The sequence below is a fragment of the Dendrobates tinctorius genome, unplaced genomic scaffold, assembly GCF_039654945.1.
Source record: "Dendrobates tinctorius isolate UK_male_01 unplaced genomic scaffold, ASM3965494v1 ptg000020l, whole genome shotgun sequence".
Lineage (NCBI taxonomy): Eukaryota > Metazoa > Chordata > Amphibia > Anura > Dendrobatidae > Dendrobates > Dendrobates tinctorius.
In genome coordinates, this window is record NW_027361688.1 from 3,896,531 (window position 1) to 3,914,346 (window position 17,816).

General features: G+C 37.9%; 2 protein-coding genes across 2 annotated transcripts in view; one reads left to right on the top strand and one right to left on the bottom strand.

Moving 5' to 3' along the window:
- LARGE1 (LARGE xylosyl- and glucuronyltransferase 1) overlaps nt 1-17,816 on the bottom strand; it is a 437,502-nt gene that overhangs the window by 71,426 nt on the left and 348,260 nt on the right. The window contains exon 7 of the mRNA XM_073567486.1: nt 17,651-17,755. Coding sequence (XP_073423587.1) covers nt 17,651-17,755 — 105 coding nt within the window. The remainder of the gene's footprint in view (nt 1-17,650; nt 17,756-17,816) is intronic.
- LOC141083307 (E3 ubiquitin/ISG15 ligase TRIM25-like) lies at nt 62-1,642 on the top strand. Its single transcript, XM_073567489.1, has one exon. The coding sequence runs from the start codon at nt 62-64 to the stop codon at nt 1,640-1,642; it is 1,581 nt and encodes a 526-aa protein (XP_073423590.1).

Sequence of the window (17,816 nt, forward strand, 5' to 3'; positions counted from 1 at the left end):
AATGAGTCTCGTCATCTTTGTGTAACGCTCAAAGTTTCATTTCTCGCAACTGCTGTCAGCCATGGCGTCCACTGACCCGAAAGAAGAGCTGGACTGCTCCATCTGCCTGAGCCTTTATACCGATCTTGTAACCCTGAGATGTGGACACAACTTCTGCTGGGCCTGTATTGATTGTGTGCTAGATAAACCGGACGAGTATGGAGTTTATTCCTGCCCTAAATGCGGAGAAGAATTTCGGTCGTGGCCTACACTGACGAATCGCAAACCAAGTAACATTGTGGAGAGACCCAGGTCTACTGAGCCACCTGGCAAGGAGGTCTTCCAGATCTATTGCACTTACTGCATTCATTCTTCTGTACCTGCTGTTAGATCCTGTCTACACTGCGAGGCTTCTCTATGTGATAACCACCTGAGAGTTCACAGTAAGGCAGCAGAACATGTCCTCACTGATCCCAGCACTTCCTTGGAGAGCAGAAAATGTTCTGTCCATAAGAAGATCCTGGAATATTTCTGCACTGAGGACCAGGCTTGTATCTGTGTGTCCTGCAGTTTGACTGGAGATCATCGTGGACATCAAGTAGAGACTCTAGATGAGGCTTCGGGCAAGAAAAAGGAGCAACTGAGAACGGACTTTGACAATCTGTTTTCGAAAAGGGAAGGAAAAAGGTCAAGGATTAAGGCTTTGCATAACCACATCACGAATGTCCATGACAGAGCTGACAGCATAAGTCAGACTATTTCTCAGTTCTTTACAGACATCAGGAGACAGGTGGACGACCTGGAGAAGATGGTCCTGAGTGAGATCTCCAGGCAGGAAGAGAAGGTGTCACTATCAGTCTCGGATCTGATCAAACAGTTGGAAAAGGAGATAGAAGATTTCTCCGGGGTGATGGTTTCTATTCAGCAGATGTGCGACATGAAGGATCCACTCATGGTCTTAAAAGCTCAGGAGCTGGAAAGATCTGACATATGCGAGGTGGATTCCTGTACTACACATGATGTCCATACTGTGGGAGATCTGGATAGACTCGTTATCTCCATGATGATACGCACAGCCATGGAAAGAGTTGCCCAAGAGATAAAGTCCAGAGGCTTCAAGATGCCCGATGCTCCCAACATCTTACTGGATATCAAAACTGCAGGAAATGATGTAGAGGTGTCTGAAGACCTCAAAGTGGCCTCTTGGCCCGGAATAAGCCAAAATCGTCCAGAGACTCCCGAAATGTTTCAGTCTTGTCAAGTCTTAAGCAAGGACTTCTTTTTCTCAGGGAACCACTTATTGGAGCTGGAAAGCAGTGACGGAGGAGACTGGTGCGTAGGAATGAGCTTTGCCAATATAGACAGGAAAGGGGAGCATTGCGTCATCGGGCACAACGATAAGTCATGGGCGCTCCGTCTATGGAGCAATCAATACTCTGTGATACACGACTCGAAAGTCAACCAGCTCCCAGTTCAGCATTCCTGCAAGAAACTAGGTCTGTATCTAGATTACGAGGCCGGACAGCTGTCCTTTTATGAAATGTGTGACCCCATCATCAGACACTTACACACCTTCTATGCCACCTTCACCGAGCCCCTTCATGTTCTCTGTTGGGTACTGGGCAGTTCTTTAAGGTTCAGTAGAGGAAACGATGACAACTGAAGGTATGGAATAACTTCTACAAAAACGAGACTTGACCATTCATCTGTTCAAACTAGTCCTGCATACAAATTAACGTTCAAGACTACTAACTTTTGTAAGATCAGAATTAGTATCTTATGCATATGGGGACCTCTTCACTGCCTGGTGTCTGGGGAAGAAGGATGGTATATGTGGTCCTCTTCTTCTCAGGGAACATAAGCCACCAGAGGTGTCATCGATGACGTATTCCTTAACCAAAGATCGGGAGACATAACGATCAGATATGTCCAACGTTTGATTTTGTCAAACCTCAGCATGGGGTGAGGTGAACTGACAACCTCATTTGGTGCCAATGCCTACTTCATTTTCGCACTTGACCATAAATTTCGTCTTGGACGGAACCCAATTCTTGTCCTTGTGGGTACTAGAATGTATTGTAAAGGAGCCATAGACCTTAAGTCGTGAGTAATGGTGGATATAAAGTAGGGTTAAAGTAAAGCTTAAAATATATCCATTTCCTTTATTTTTAATCTGTATGGATGCAAAATTCATTGCTGATTATTTGTGTATTACATCTTTAAGGCAGTCAGAGATCCTTTTTTTCTATTCTATCCTCTCCAGAGGATGAGAATTATAGGATAAAAGTTTCCTGACTCACTGCATACATTGTCAGCATAGAGCTTAATGGATAAGTTGTGTGCAGTATGCTCTGGAGCTCCCTCTAGTGGTGGCCACAGGAAGATGCAATTTTGTTTCTCAACTCTTTGGTTCTTCAGGGGCTTTGGTGCTCTGTGTCTAAACAAAATGAAGTCTCAGATAGAAGAGGAATGGAATTTAGTAAATGCCTTGTCTAATAGAAGTGTAAATGGAGCCGCTCCGGCCACTTGCTCGCTTTGAAGGTCAGCGGTGGGGCAGCGCTGCCGCTGTGCCAGCTTTACGAAGGCAAAAATTCTCAGCTGTGGAAGGAGAGCAGATGGCGTGAATGTTCAGCTGAATTTTAAATACAATGCATGGGGGGGGGGGGGGGGGGAGGTAGGGGGGCTTTGTGCGCTCTCGCTGTGAAAATCACACGCATTCTCAGAGGAATAGATAGGGAGGAGAAGGCGCAGAGTTCGGGGACGGGGAGGAGAGGATCGGAATAAAACATTACTGAACGGGTCTTCTTGTTATTTGTAAATAAAGATCTACATATTTGAATCCCGCCGTGATGGCGTCAAGGCTAGAAACTTCGCGGGCTTGAGTAACACTCCGGTCACATCCAAAGCGAGACTCAAAATTCCACAGGTTGCCACTCTGAGTTCTTCTGAGCCAAGTGGTTAGATAGGGGTCCGACCAATAGAAGGGAGAAAAGGTAAATATGGTTCCCGATTTAGTCATTGTCGGACCACCTAACCCATGGTTGGGTATGGAATATCAATAGCGGGAGGTTTCACTTTTAGGTTGGAATAAGGCTTATGTTTCTCCGAGAAACAGCGCCACCCTTGCCCATAGGCTTTGTCAGGTATTGCAGCTAAGCCCCATTTACTTTAATGAGGCTGTGCTGCAAAACCAGACACAACCTAAGGATGTCAGGGGCGCTGTTCCTGGTAAAAAAAAAAATTTCTAATCTTATATTCTGAACTAATCGATATCTGGCAGCTTTGCAGAAAACGGGGTCTCTGAGTCAGCAGGAAGCTGAACGATTCATGGTGTAATCAGGGAGGTAAAATATTCAATACTCTAAATAATCAGAGGACGGCAGTAAATCCTGATTATTAGAGATGGAACTTGTTTTTTTTATGTTAATTGTAGTGGATAATAATCTGTATTTTCCAGTTTTGGAGCAGAATTGATTTAATGCACATGATGGTTATTATGATTTATGTGATTTACTGAGAGATAAAAATAAAATAAAGGGTTTTTATTGGGAAATGAAACTTCTTCTTAAAGGGAACCCACCTTTTAAATAGTGTGATGGCAGCTGCTTGACGCATAAATCGATGGTATCTGGGAGCCTTGAGTTGGACTTTGCAAACAGAGCTCAGGACAAAAGCCAAAGTGACCCCTAAAAACAAATTCAGCAGATTGACCCCTATAAACAGTGTTAGAGGGTGCCCCCTTTAAACAGTGACATACAATAAGAGTGCCCCCTATTTACAGTGCCAGAACATGCCCACTGCAAACGTTACATCAATAAACAGTGCCCAAAGAGGGGTTGCCTGGCTAGTTATAGAAAATACAGGGGGACCCACGCCACTTTTTAAATGTATTTATTTATAGCACAGTTGGTGGGTGATGAATACTCCTATCAGCCGTCGCCTGCTCTCACTGGTATTAATGGCAGCAGGTGTAGGCTGATGGGAAGAATAGTCCCATCACCCGCCGCCTGCTGTCACGGTTATCAGTTGAATACAACTCTCATCTGCTCCCCTGCTCGCAGAGTGCCTCTTATACCCAGTATAAGCAGTGTCCCTCTATACTCAGTATCATATAAGTAGATGTCCCTCCTCAGTCAATATATTCTTAAAGCTACAGTCACCTGCTCTCCGACGCTCTGGATCGTATATTTACTTGCAGATTGGTAGATTTGGAGCATTTCTCCAATGTATAGAGTAAGGAATTTACTCAAAATCTATAATTAGTGCGGCCAAGAGACCACATAATGTACAATCCGCAAATCATGGTAAAAAAAAATTATCAATGTCTGGTCTGGATACAGAGACCCTACAGCGGTTTCTGTCTCATTCCTTTAATCTGCACAAACAAGGAGGGTTAAATGGCTTTGGCGTCTTCCCGGCAACCTTATCAGGTGAGAATTAAATTAAGGTATTAGATTTGGATTCCGGGCACAGAAGTTTCAGCACAAAGGAAACTTAATCAATGAAATCATTCAGGAACATCTACAGCAGGTTATTACATGGCGGAGGAGGAAGCCGGGAAATATGCGCCGGTCAGAAACAGGGAAAACCATAACAGAGCAACACCTCACACAGAGGAAAAGCTAAATCATAGGAAAATTACATAAAGATTCATAAAAGAGGCAATGTAATTAGAAAATAATAATAATATACCCGCTATAATACTGCCCCTATGTACCAGAATATAACTACTATAAGGCCATGTGCACACGATGCAGATTTGCAGCGTTTCCGCAGGGGATTTTACCACGCAGAAACGCTGCATATCCGCATTGTGATGTACAGTACCTTTAAAATGAATGAAAAAAAAAAACGCTGTGCAGACGCTGCGGATTTTTCCGCGCGGTTTTCCTGCGGTACAAAATCCGCAGCATGTTACTTCTTTTGTGCGGTTTTCTATCTCCCCTGTTACCAAATCCGCAGGGGGAAGACCGCAATGGAAAACCGCACAAAAACCGTAAGAAAACCGCGTGAAAAATGGAAGAAATCCGCAGGAAAAATGCAGGTCATTTGACCTGCGGTTTTCTTCCATTCTGCACGGAAAAATCCGCAGGGCTCAAAACTCCGTCTGCACTCAGCCTAATACTGTCCCCTATGTACAAGAACATACCTACTATAATACTGCCCCTATGTACAAGAATATAACTACTATAATACTGCCCCTATGTACAAGAATATAACTACTATAATACTGCTCCCTATGTACAAGAATATAACTACTATAATACTGCCCCCTATGTACAAGAATATAACTACTATAATACTGCTCCTATGTACAAGAATATAACTACTATAATACTGCTCCCTATGTACAAGAATATAACTACTATAATACTGCTCCTATGTACAAGAATATAACTACTATAATACTGCTCCCTATGTACAAGAATATAACTACTATAATACTGCCCCCTATGTACAAGAATATAACTACTATAATACTGCCCCTATGTACAAGAATATAACTACTATAATACTGCTCCCTATGTACAAGAATATAACTACTATAATACTGCCCCTATGTACAAGAATATAACTACTATAATACTGCTCCTATGCACAAGAATATAACTACTATAATACTGCTCCTATGTGCAAGTATATAACTACTATAATACTGCTCCCTATGTACAAGAATATAACTACTATAATTCTGATCCTATATACAAGATTATAACTACTATAATAATGCTCCTATGTACAAGAATATAACTACTATAATACTGCCCCTATGTACAAGAATATAACTACTATAATACTGCCCCCTATGTACAAGAATATAACTACTATAATACTGCCCCTATGTACAAGAATATAACTACTATAATACTGCCCCTATGTACAAGAATATAACTACTATAATACTGCCCCCTATGTACAAGAATATAACTACTATAATACTGCTCCTATGAACAAGAATATAACTACTATAATACTGCCCCTATGTGCAAGAATATAACTACTATAATACTGCCCCTATGTACAAGAATATAACTTCTATAATACTGCTCCTAAGTACAAGAATATAACTATTATAATACTGCTCCTATGTACAAGAATATAACTACTATAACACTTCCCCTATGTACAAGAATATAACTACTATAATACTGCCCCTATGTACAAGAATATAACTACTATAATACTGCTCCTATGTGCAAGAATATAACTACTATAATACTGCCCCTATGTACAAGAATATATCTACTATAATACTGATCCTATATACAAGAATATAACTACTATAATACTGCTCCTATGTACAAGAATATAGCTACTATAATACTGCCCCTATGTGCAAGAATATAACTACTATAATACTGCCCCTATGTACAAGAATATAACTACTATAATACTGCTCCTAAGTACAAGAATATAACTACTATAATACTGCTCCTATGTACAAGAATATAACTACTATAACACTTCCCCTATGTACAAGAATATAACTACTATAATACTGCCCCTATGAACAAGAATATAACTACTATAATACTGCTCCTATGTGCAAGAATATAACTACTATAATACTGCCCCTATGTACAAGAATATAACTACTATAATACTGATCCTATATACAAGAATATAACTACTATAATACTGCCACTATGTACAAGAATATAACTACTATAATACTGCTCCTAAGTACAAGAATATAACTACTATAATACTGCTCCTATGTACAAGAATATAACTACTATAACACTTCCCCTATGTACAAGAATATAACTACTATAATACTGCAACTATGTACAAGAATATAACTACTATAATACTGCCCCTATGTACAAGAATATACTGTAACTACTATAATCTGCCCCTATGTACAAGAATATAACTACAATAATACTGATCCTATATACAAGAATATAACTACTATAATACTGCTCCCTATGTACAAGAATATAACTACTATAATACTGCCCCTATGTACAAGAATATAACTACTATAATACTGCCCCCTATGTACAAGAATATAACTACTATAATACTGCCCCCTATGTGCAAGAATATAACTACTATAATACTGTCCCTATGTACAAGAATATAACTACTATAATACTCCCCCCTATGTACAAGAATATAACTACAATAATACTGATCCTATGTACAAGAATATAACTACTATAATACTGCTCCCTATGTACAAGAATATAACTACTATAATACTGCCCCCTGTGTACAAGAATACAACTACTATAATACTCCCCCTATGTACAAGAATATAACTACAATAATACTGATCCTATATACAAGAATATAACTACTATAATACTGCTCCTTATGTACAAGAATATAACTACTATAATACTGCCCCCTGTGTACAAGAATACAACTACTATAATACTGCAACTATGTACAAGAATATAACTACTATAATACTGCCCCTATGTACAAGAATATAACTACTATAATCTGCCCCTATGTACAAGAATATAACTACTATAATACTGATCCTATATACAAGAATATAACTACTATAATACTGCTCCCTATGTACAAGAATATAACTACTATAATACTGCCCCCTATGTACAAGAATATATCTACTATAATACTGCCCCCTATGTGCAAGAATATAACTACTATAATACTGTCCCTATGTACAAGAATATAACTACTATAATACTGCCCCCTATGTACAAGAATATAACTACTATAATACTCCCCCCTATGTACAAGAATATAACTACTATAATACTGTCCCTATGTACAAGAATATAACTACTATAATACTGCCCCTATGTACAAGAATATAACTACTATAATACTGCTCCTATGTACAAGAATATAACTACTATAATACTGCTCCTATGTACAAGAATATAACTACTATAATACTGCCCCTATGTACAAGAATATAACTACTATAATACTGTCCCCTATGTACAAGAATATAACTACTATAATACTGCTCCTATGTACAAGAATATAACTACTATAATACTGCCCCTATGTACAAGAATATAACTACTATAATACTGCCCCTATGTACAAGAATATAACTACTATAATACTGCCCCCTATGCAGAATATTGCATCTCCTTTTCTTTGGACCTTCCTTCTCCTTCAGTAGCGGTAGAATGTCTTGCATGTGCTTGCAGTGAGTGTATTATAGCGGTAGATCGATGGAAGCAGCATAGAGAAAGAGATTAAATATCCCAAATGGCATAATCTTTACATTTCGCATAATGCGTTGTCGTCGCCTCTTTCACTGCAGCATCGTGGTTTCCAGCTATGAATAAAATTACTCGGACATCTCGCTCAGTTTGAAAAGAAAACCCGGATACTCCAGTGACATGAAATTTGTAGTCTATAAATACCGCTCGGCGCTGCGTTCTGCATGCCAAGTGCCATAAAACAGTTATGGTTGCCGGTCGACACTAATCTTATTAATCCGGGGGTACAAGGAGCCAAAATATCAGCGAAATAGCGCTAGTGAAGGAAGACGAGAGGCCAAAAAGGAAATCACTCACACTAGACAGAGGTGGAGCGGAGCGTATGGCAGCACAGTATTCCTTACTGACCTTGTATTTAAAGGATTCTGTCCGACAGAATACATTAATGTCGTATCTTTAGGATGGCTCATCAATATCAGATTTATAGGGGTCCAACATTCGGAGTCTCCACCAATCAGCCGTCTTCAGGATCCTGATGTTAACAGTTAAAGCAGAACAGCGCAGCTACGTACATTTGGCAATACTCCGGCATTGCGGCTCAAATCCTATCCACTTCTATTGTAGCGACTCCTGTCCCCTCCTTCTGAGGGATGTGCTCTTCACTTTCAGAAATGTGACGGGACTCTCATGCAGGTGGTCTGGTCTCTCTCATCAGGGACAAGGGTTTTTACAAGCCCTTGATAAGCTTTATGTAATGCACCTTAATAACAAGAGCTACTCACTCCCACTTACACTACTCTCACCCACTTACGCTACTCACTCCCACTTACACTACTTACCCCCACTTTCACTATTCACCCTCATTTACACTACTCCCCCTACTTACACTACTCTCTCCCACTTACACTACTCTCTCCCACTTACGCTACTCACCCCCACTTACACTACTCACTCCCCCTTACGCTACTCACCGCCATTGACACTACTCACCCCCACTTACACTACTCACCCTCACTTACGCTACTCACTCCCACTTACACTACTCACACCTACTTACGCTACTCACTCCCACTTACAATACTCACCCCCACTTTCGCTAGTCACACCTACTTACACTACTCACCCCCACATACGATACTCAACCCCACTTACAATACTCAACCACACTTACACTACTCATACCCATTTACACTACTCACACCCACTTATGCTACTCACACCCACTTACACTACTCACCCCCACTTACACTACTCACCCCCACTTACACTACTCACACCCACTTACACTACTCACCCCCACTTACACTACTCACCCCCACTTACGCTACTCACCCCCACTTACTACATGTGTGGGTTATCAATAAAACATGGCAACCAAGACAGGTTTTATCAGTTCTAACTATGCCTAAACCCAAGAGTTGAGTTCAGGTGGCATCAATTGTTTAAGGGAACCTGTTATCTGCTGAAACTATAGACAACATGAATCAGATACTTGCTGCTCGACTGCAGCCATTTGTGTGTGAGAGAAATCATACTCTGAAAAGCTAGCTGGGGGAATGGGTCTCGGATACCTTGTCCAAAGCTAATTCATGGCAACTTCTCCCTGCACCGATCACCTAGACCGAATGGTCTCTCCCTATATGTGTGTACAGAGAGGCATCAGTCAGTCAAGGTGATTGAGGTGGGGAGAAGATGCCAACAACCTTCCTCGGCTTAGTCAGTAGACATCCACTGTCCACAGTTGGCTTTCCAAAGTATGTTCTCTCTGAAACACCACAGCAACTCAGAGTAAAACACACATGACTGCAATAATACAGCCGATGCCTCATCCATGCTGCCGACGGTTCAGGCAGCAGGAATCTTATGACGGGTTACTATTACTCTTCTGTAAAGGTGACGGACTCAGTTTACAAGCCACTAACAAAGTGTCACTTTAAGGCTGTGTGCACACGCTGCGGATTCTGCTGCGGTTCCGCAGCGGATTTGGCCGCTGCGGGTTCGCAGCAGTTTTTGCTGCGGTGTACAGTACCATTATTCCCTATGGGAATAAAAAACCGCAGTGCAGACGGTGCGGATTTTTCCGCGCGGTTTTGAAACTGCAGAAAGAATTGACATGTCAATTCTTTCTGCGGATTCCGCTGCGGTTTGCCATCTCCTCCATTGTGGAGATGAAAAACCGGAGGGCAAAACCGCAGAGCAATCCGCAGGTAAAACCGCAGGTCTTTTGACCTGCAGATTTACCTACGGATTTTACAAAATCTGCGCGGCCAAATCTGCACCACAATCCGCAGCGTGTGCACGTAGCCTAAGATTCTGCATTCACATCTTCCAGAGGCAGCATTGCTTTAAGAAGTTTATTTCCAACTTGTAGAGTGAAGGTGAATGAAATACATCTTACTGTCTGCAGAACACAGAACGGAACATTACCTGCTCACACTCCTGGACGCAACACTGACACCTCAGCAGCCTGAAAAATCACTCGTGGCCAGCGCTAAAGTCCGACGGAGACGACGTCAATAAGTAATTAACGAATACAAGCACGAAATACGCAGGTACACCAGTGATCAGCACCATGGAGCACGGGAGGGTGTGACTGTGACCATAGGGGGCAGTATTATAGTAGTTATATTCCTGCACAAAGGGGGCAGTATTATAGTAGTTATATTCTTGTACATAGGGGGCAGTAGTTATATTCTTGTTCATAGGGGGCAGTATTATAGTAGTTATATTCTTGTACATAGGGGGCAGTATTATAGTAGTTATATTCCTGCACAAAGGGGGCAGTATTATAGTAGATAAATTCTTGTACATAGGGGGCAGTATTATAGTAGTTAAATTCTTGTTCATTGGGGGCAGTATTATAGTAGTTATATTCTTGCACATAGGAGCAGTTTTATAGTAGTTATATTCTTGCACATAGGAGCAGTATTATAGTAGTTATATTCTTGTACATAGGGGCAGTATTATAGTAGTTATATTCTTGTACATGGGAGCAGTTTTATAGTAGTTATATTCTTGTACATAGGGAGCAGTATTATAGTAGCTATATTCTTGTACATAGGAGCAGTATTATAGTAGTTATATTCTTGTACATAGGGAGCAGTATTATAGTAGCTATATTCTTGTACATAGGGGGCAGTATTATAGTAGTTATATTCTTGTACATAGGGGCAGTATTATAGTAGTAATATTCTTGTACATAGGAGGGCAGTATTATAGTAGTTATATTCCTGTATATAGGGGGCAGTATTATAGTAGTTATATTCTTGTACATAGGGGCAGTATTATAATAGTTATATTCTTTTACATAGGGGCTGTATTATAGTAGTTAAATTCTTGTTCATTGGGGGCAGTAATATAGTAGTTATATTCTTGTACATAGGAACAGTATTATAGTAGTTATATTCTTGTACATAGGGGCAGTATTATAGTAGTTATATTCTTGTACATAGGGGCAGTACTATAGTAGTAATATTCTTGTACATAGGAGGGCAGTATTATAGTAGTTATATTCCTGTATATAGGGGGCAGTATTATAGTAGTTATATTCTTGTACATAGGGGGCAGTATTATAGTAGTTATATTCTTGTACATAGGGGGCAGTATTATAGTAGTTATATTCTTGTACATAGGGGGCAGTATTATAGTAGTTATATTCCTGCACAAAGGGGGCAGTATTATAGTAGTTATATTCTTGTACATAGAGGGCAGTATTATAGTATTTATATTCTTGTACATAGGGGGCAGTATTATAGAAGTTATATTCTTGTACATAGGGGGAAGTATTATAGTAGTTATATTCTTGTACATAGGGGGCAGTATTACAGTAGTTATATTCCTGCACAAAGGGGGCAGTATTATAGTAGATAAATTCTTGTACATAGGGGGCAGTATTATAGTAGTTATATTTTTGTACATAGGGGGCAGTATTATAGTAGTTATATTCTTGTACATAGGGGGCAGTATTATAGTAGTTATATTCTTGTACAAAGGGGCAGTATTATAGTAGCTATATTCTTGTTCATAGGGGGCAGTATTATAGTAGATAAATTCTTGTACATAGGGGGCAGTATTATAGTAGTTATATTCTTGTACATAGGGGGCAGTATTATAGTAGTTATATTCTTGTACATAGGGGCAGTATTATAGTAGTTATATTCTTGTTCATAGGGGGCAGTATTATAGTAGTTATATTCTTGTACATAGGGGGCAGTATTATAGTAGATAAATTCTTGTACATAGGGGGCAGTATTATAGTAGTTATATTCTTGTACATAGGGGGCAGTATTATAGTAGTTATATTATTGTACATAGGGGCAGTATTATAGTACTTATATTCTTGTACATAGGGGGCAGTATTATAGAGGTTATATTCTTGTACATAGGGGGCAGTATTATAGTAGTTATATTCTTGTACATATGAGCAGTATTATAGTAGTTATATTCTTGTATATAGGGGCAGTATTATAGTAGTTATATTCTTGTACATAGGAGGAGTATTATAGTAGTTATATTCCTGCACAAAGGGGCAGTATTATAGTAGTTATATTCTTGTTCATAGGGGGCAGTATTATAGTAGTTATATTCTTGTACATAGGAGCAGTATTATAGTAGTTATATTCTTGTACATAGGGGGCAGTATTATAGTAGATAAATTCTTGTACATAGGGGGCAGTATTATAGTAGTTATATTCTTGTACATAGGGGGCAGTATTATAGTAGTTATATTCTTGTACATAGAGGGCAGTATTATAGTAGTTATATTCTTGTACATAGGAGCAGTATTATAGTAGTTATATTCTTGTACATAGGAGCAGTATTATAGTAGCTATATTCTTGTACATAGGGGGCAGTATTATAGTAGATAAATTCTTGTACATAGGGGGCAGTATTATAGTAGTTATATTCTTGTACATAGGGGGCAGTATTATAGTAGTTATATTCTTGTACATAGGGGGCAGTATTATAGTAGTTATATTCCTGCACAAAGGGGCAGTATTATAGTAGTTATATTCTTGTTCATAGGGGCAGTATTATAGTAGTTATATTCTTGTACATAGGAGCAGTATTATAGCAATTATATTCTTGTACATAGGGGGCAGTATTATAGTAGATAAATTCTTGTACATAGGGGGCAGTATTATAGTAGTTATATTCTTGTACATAGGGGGCAGTATTATAGTAGTTATATTCTTGTACAAAGGGGCAGTATTATAGTAGCTATATTCTTGTTCATAGGGGGCAGTATTATAGTAGATAAATTCTTGTACATAGGGGGCAGTATTATAGTAGTTATATTCTTGTACATAGGGGGCAGTATTATAGTAGTTATATTCTTGTACATAGGGGCAGTATTATAGTAGTTATATTCTTGTTCATAGGGGGCAGTATTATAGTAGTTATATTCTTGTACATAGGGGGCAGTATTATAGTAGATAAATTCTTGTACATAGGGGGCAGTATTATAGTAGTTATATTCTTGTACATAGGGGGCAGTATTATAGTAGTTATATTCTTGTACATAGGGGCAGTATTATAGTACTTATATTCTTGTACATAGGGGGCAGTATTATAGAGGTTATATTCTTGTACATAGGGGGCAGTATTATAGTAGTTATATTCTTGTACATATGAGCAGTATTATAGTAGTTATATTCTTGTATATAGGGGCAGTATTATAGTAGTTATATTCTTGTACATAGGAGGAGTATTATAGTAGTTATATTCCTGCACAAAGGGGCAGTATTATAGTAGTTATATTCTTGTTCATAGGGGGCAGTATTATAGTAGTTATATTCTTGTACATAGGAGCAGTATTATAGTAGTTATATTCTTGTACATAGGGGGCAGTATTATAGTAGATAAATTCTTGTACATAGGGGGCAGTATTATAGTAGTTATATTCTTGTACATAGGGGGCAGTATTATAGTAGTTATATTCTTGTACATAGAGGGCAGTATTATAGTAGTTATATTCTTGTACATAGGAGCAGTATTATAGTAGTTATATTCTTGTACATAGGAGCAGTATTATAGTAGCTATATTCTTGTACATAGGGGGCAGTATTATAGTAGATAAATTCTTGTACATAGGGGGCAGTATTATAGTAGTTATATTCTTGTACATAGGGGGCAGTATTATAGTAGTTATATTCTTGTACATAGGGGGCAGTATTATAGTAGTTATATTCCTGCACAAAGGGGCAGTATTATAGTAGTTATATTCTTGTTCATAGGGGCAGTATTATAGTAGTTATATTCTTGTACATAGGAGCAGTATTATAGCAATTATATTCTTGTACATAGGGGGCAGTATTATAGTAGATAAATTCTTGTACATAGGGGGCAGTATTATAGTAGTTATATTCTTGTACATAGGGGGCAGTATTATAGTAGTTATATTCTTGTACATAGGAGCAGAATTATAGTTGTTATATTCTTGTACATAGGAGCAGTATTATAGTAGATACATTCTTGTACATAGGGGGCAGTATTATAGTAGTTATATTCTTGCACATAGGGGCAGCATTATAGTAGTTATATTCTTGTACATAGGGGGCAGTATTATAGTAGTTATATTCTTGTACATAGGGAGCAGTATTATAGTAGTTATATTCTTGTACATAGGGGCAGTATTATAGTAGTTATATTCTTGTACATAGGGGCAGTATTATAGTAGTTATATTCTTGTCCATAGGAGGCAGTATTATAGTAGTTATATTCTTGTACATAGGGGCAGTATTATAGTAGTTATATTCTTGTACATAGGGAGCAGTATTATAGTAGTTATATTCTTGCACATAGGGGCAGCATTATAGTAGTTATATTCTTGTACATAGGGGCAGTATTATAGTAGTTATATTCTTGTACATAGGGGGCAGTATTATAGTAGATAAATTCTTGTACATAGGGGGCAGTATTATAGTAGTTATATTCTTGTATATAGGGGCAGTATTATAGTAGTTATATTCTTGTACATAGGGGGCAGTATTATAGTAGCTATATTCTTGTACATAGGGGCAGTATTATAGTAGTTATATTCTTGTACATAGGGGCAGCATTATAGTAGTTATATTCTTGTACATAGGGGGCAGTATTATAGTAGTTATATTCTTGTACAAAGGGGCAGTATTATAGTAGCTATATTCTTGTTCATAGGGGGCAGTATTATAGTAGATAAATTCTTGTACATAGGGGGCAGTATTATAGTAGTTATATTCTTGTACATAGGGGGCAGTATTATAGTAGTTATATTCTTGTACATAGGGGCAGTATTATAGTAGTTATATTCTTGTTCATAGGGGGCAGTATTATAGTAGTTATATTCTTGTACATAGGGGGCAGTATTATAGTAGATAAATTCTTGTACATAGGGGGCAGTATTATAGTAGTTATATTCTTGTACATAGGGGGCAGTATTATAGTAGTTATATTCTTGTACATAGGGGCAGTATTATAGTACTTATATTCTTGTACATAGGGGGCAGTATTATAGAGGTTATATTCTTGTACATAGGGGGCAGTATTATAGTAGTTATATTCTTGTACATATGAGCAGTATTATAGTAGTTATATTCTTGTATATAGGGGCAGTATTATAGTAGTTATATTCTTGTACATAGGAGGAGTATTATAGTAGTTATATTCCTGCACAAAGGGGCAGTATTATAGTAGTTATATTCTTGTTCATAGGGGGCAGTATTATAGTAGTTATATTCTTGTACATAGGAGCAGTATTATAGTAGTTATATTCTTGTACATAGGGGGCAGTATTATAGTAGATAAATTCTTGTACATAGGGGGCAGTATTATAGTAGTTATATTCTTGTACATAGGGGGCAGTATTATAGTAGTTATATTCTTGTACATAGAGGGCAGTATTATAGTAGTTATATTCTTGTACATAGGAGCAGTATTATAGTAGTTATATTCTTGTACATAGGAGCAGTATTATAGTAGCTATATTCTTGTACATAGGGGGCAGTATTATAGTAGATAAATTCTTGTACATAGGGGGCAGTATTATAGTAGTTATATTCTTGTACATAGGGGGCAGTATTATAGTAGTTATATTCTTGTACATAGGGGGCAGTATTATAGTAGTTATATTCCTGCACAAAGGGGCAGTATTATAGTAGTTATATTCTTGTTCATAGGGGCAGTATTATAGTAGTTATATTCTTGTACATAGGAGCAGTATTATAGCAGTTATATTCTTGTACATAGGGGGCAGTATTATAGTAGATAAATTCTTGTACATAGGGGGCAGTATTATAGTAGTTATATTCTTGTACATAGGGGGCAGTATTATAGTAGTTATATTCTTGTACATAGGAGCAGAATTATAGTTGTTATATTCTTGTACATAGGAGCAGTATTATAGTAGATACATTCTTGTACATAGGGGGCAGTATTATAGTAGTTATATTCTTGCACATAGGGGCAGCATTATAGTAGTTATATTCTTGTACATAGGGGGCAGTATTATAGTAGTTATATTCTTGTACATAGGGAGCAGTATTATAGTAGTTATATTCTTGTACATAGGGGCAGTATTATAGTAGTTATATTCTTGTACATAGGGGCAGTATTATAGTAGTTATATTCTTGTCCATAGGAGGCAGTATTATAGTAGTTATATTCTTGTACATAGGGGCAGTATTATAGTAGTTATATTCTTGTACATAGGGAGCAGTATTATAGTAGTTATATTCTTGCACATAGGGGCAGCATTATAGTAGTTATATTCTTGTACATAGGGGCAGTATTATAGTAGTTATATTCTTGTACATAGGGGGCAGTATTATAGTAGATAAATTCTTGTACATAGGGGGCAGTATTATAGTAGTTATATTCTTGTATATAGGGGCAGTATTATAGTAGTTATATTCTTGTACATAGGGGGCAGTATTATAGTAGCTATATTCTTGTACATAGGGGCAGTATTATAGTAGTTATATTCTTGTACATAGGGGCAGCATTATAGTAGTTATATTCTTGTACACAGGGGCAGTATTATAGTAGTTATATTCTTGTACATAGGGGGCAGTATTATAGTAGTTATATTCCTGTACATAGGGGCAGTATTATAGTAGTTATATTCTTGTACACAGGGGCAGTATTATAGTAGTTATATTCTTGTACATAGGGGGCAGTATTATAGTAGTTATATTCCTGTACATAGGGGCAGTATTATAGTAGTTATATTCTTGTACACAGGGGCAGTATTATAGTAGTTATATTCTTGTACATAGGGGCAGTATTATAGTAGTTATATTCTTGTACATAGGGGCAGCATTATAGTAGTTATATTCTTGTACACAGGGGCAGTATTATAGTAGTTATATTCTTGTACATAGGGGGCAGTATTATAGTAGTTATATTCTTGTACACAGGGGCAGTATTATAGTAGATGTATCCTTGTACATCGAGGCTGTATTCTAGCAGTTATATTCACTATACGGCCTTTCCTCCAGACCACTTATAATGAAAGTCCCCTGCAGAAGTTGTACCTGTGTTGTAGCCTCTGCCCAGCGCCGGCCACGGTCGGTGGTTTTTCCATAGATTTCCAAGGTACCAATCACTCTGATTTTCAACCAGCCCCAGAACTTGTTGACCTGATAGAAAAAAAGAAAAAAAGAAAATTGATGATTTATGGGTGTCAGACCGATGAAACAA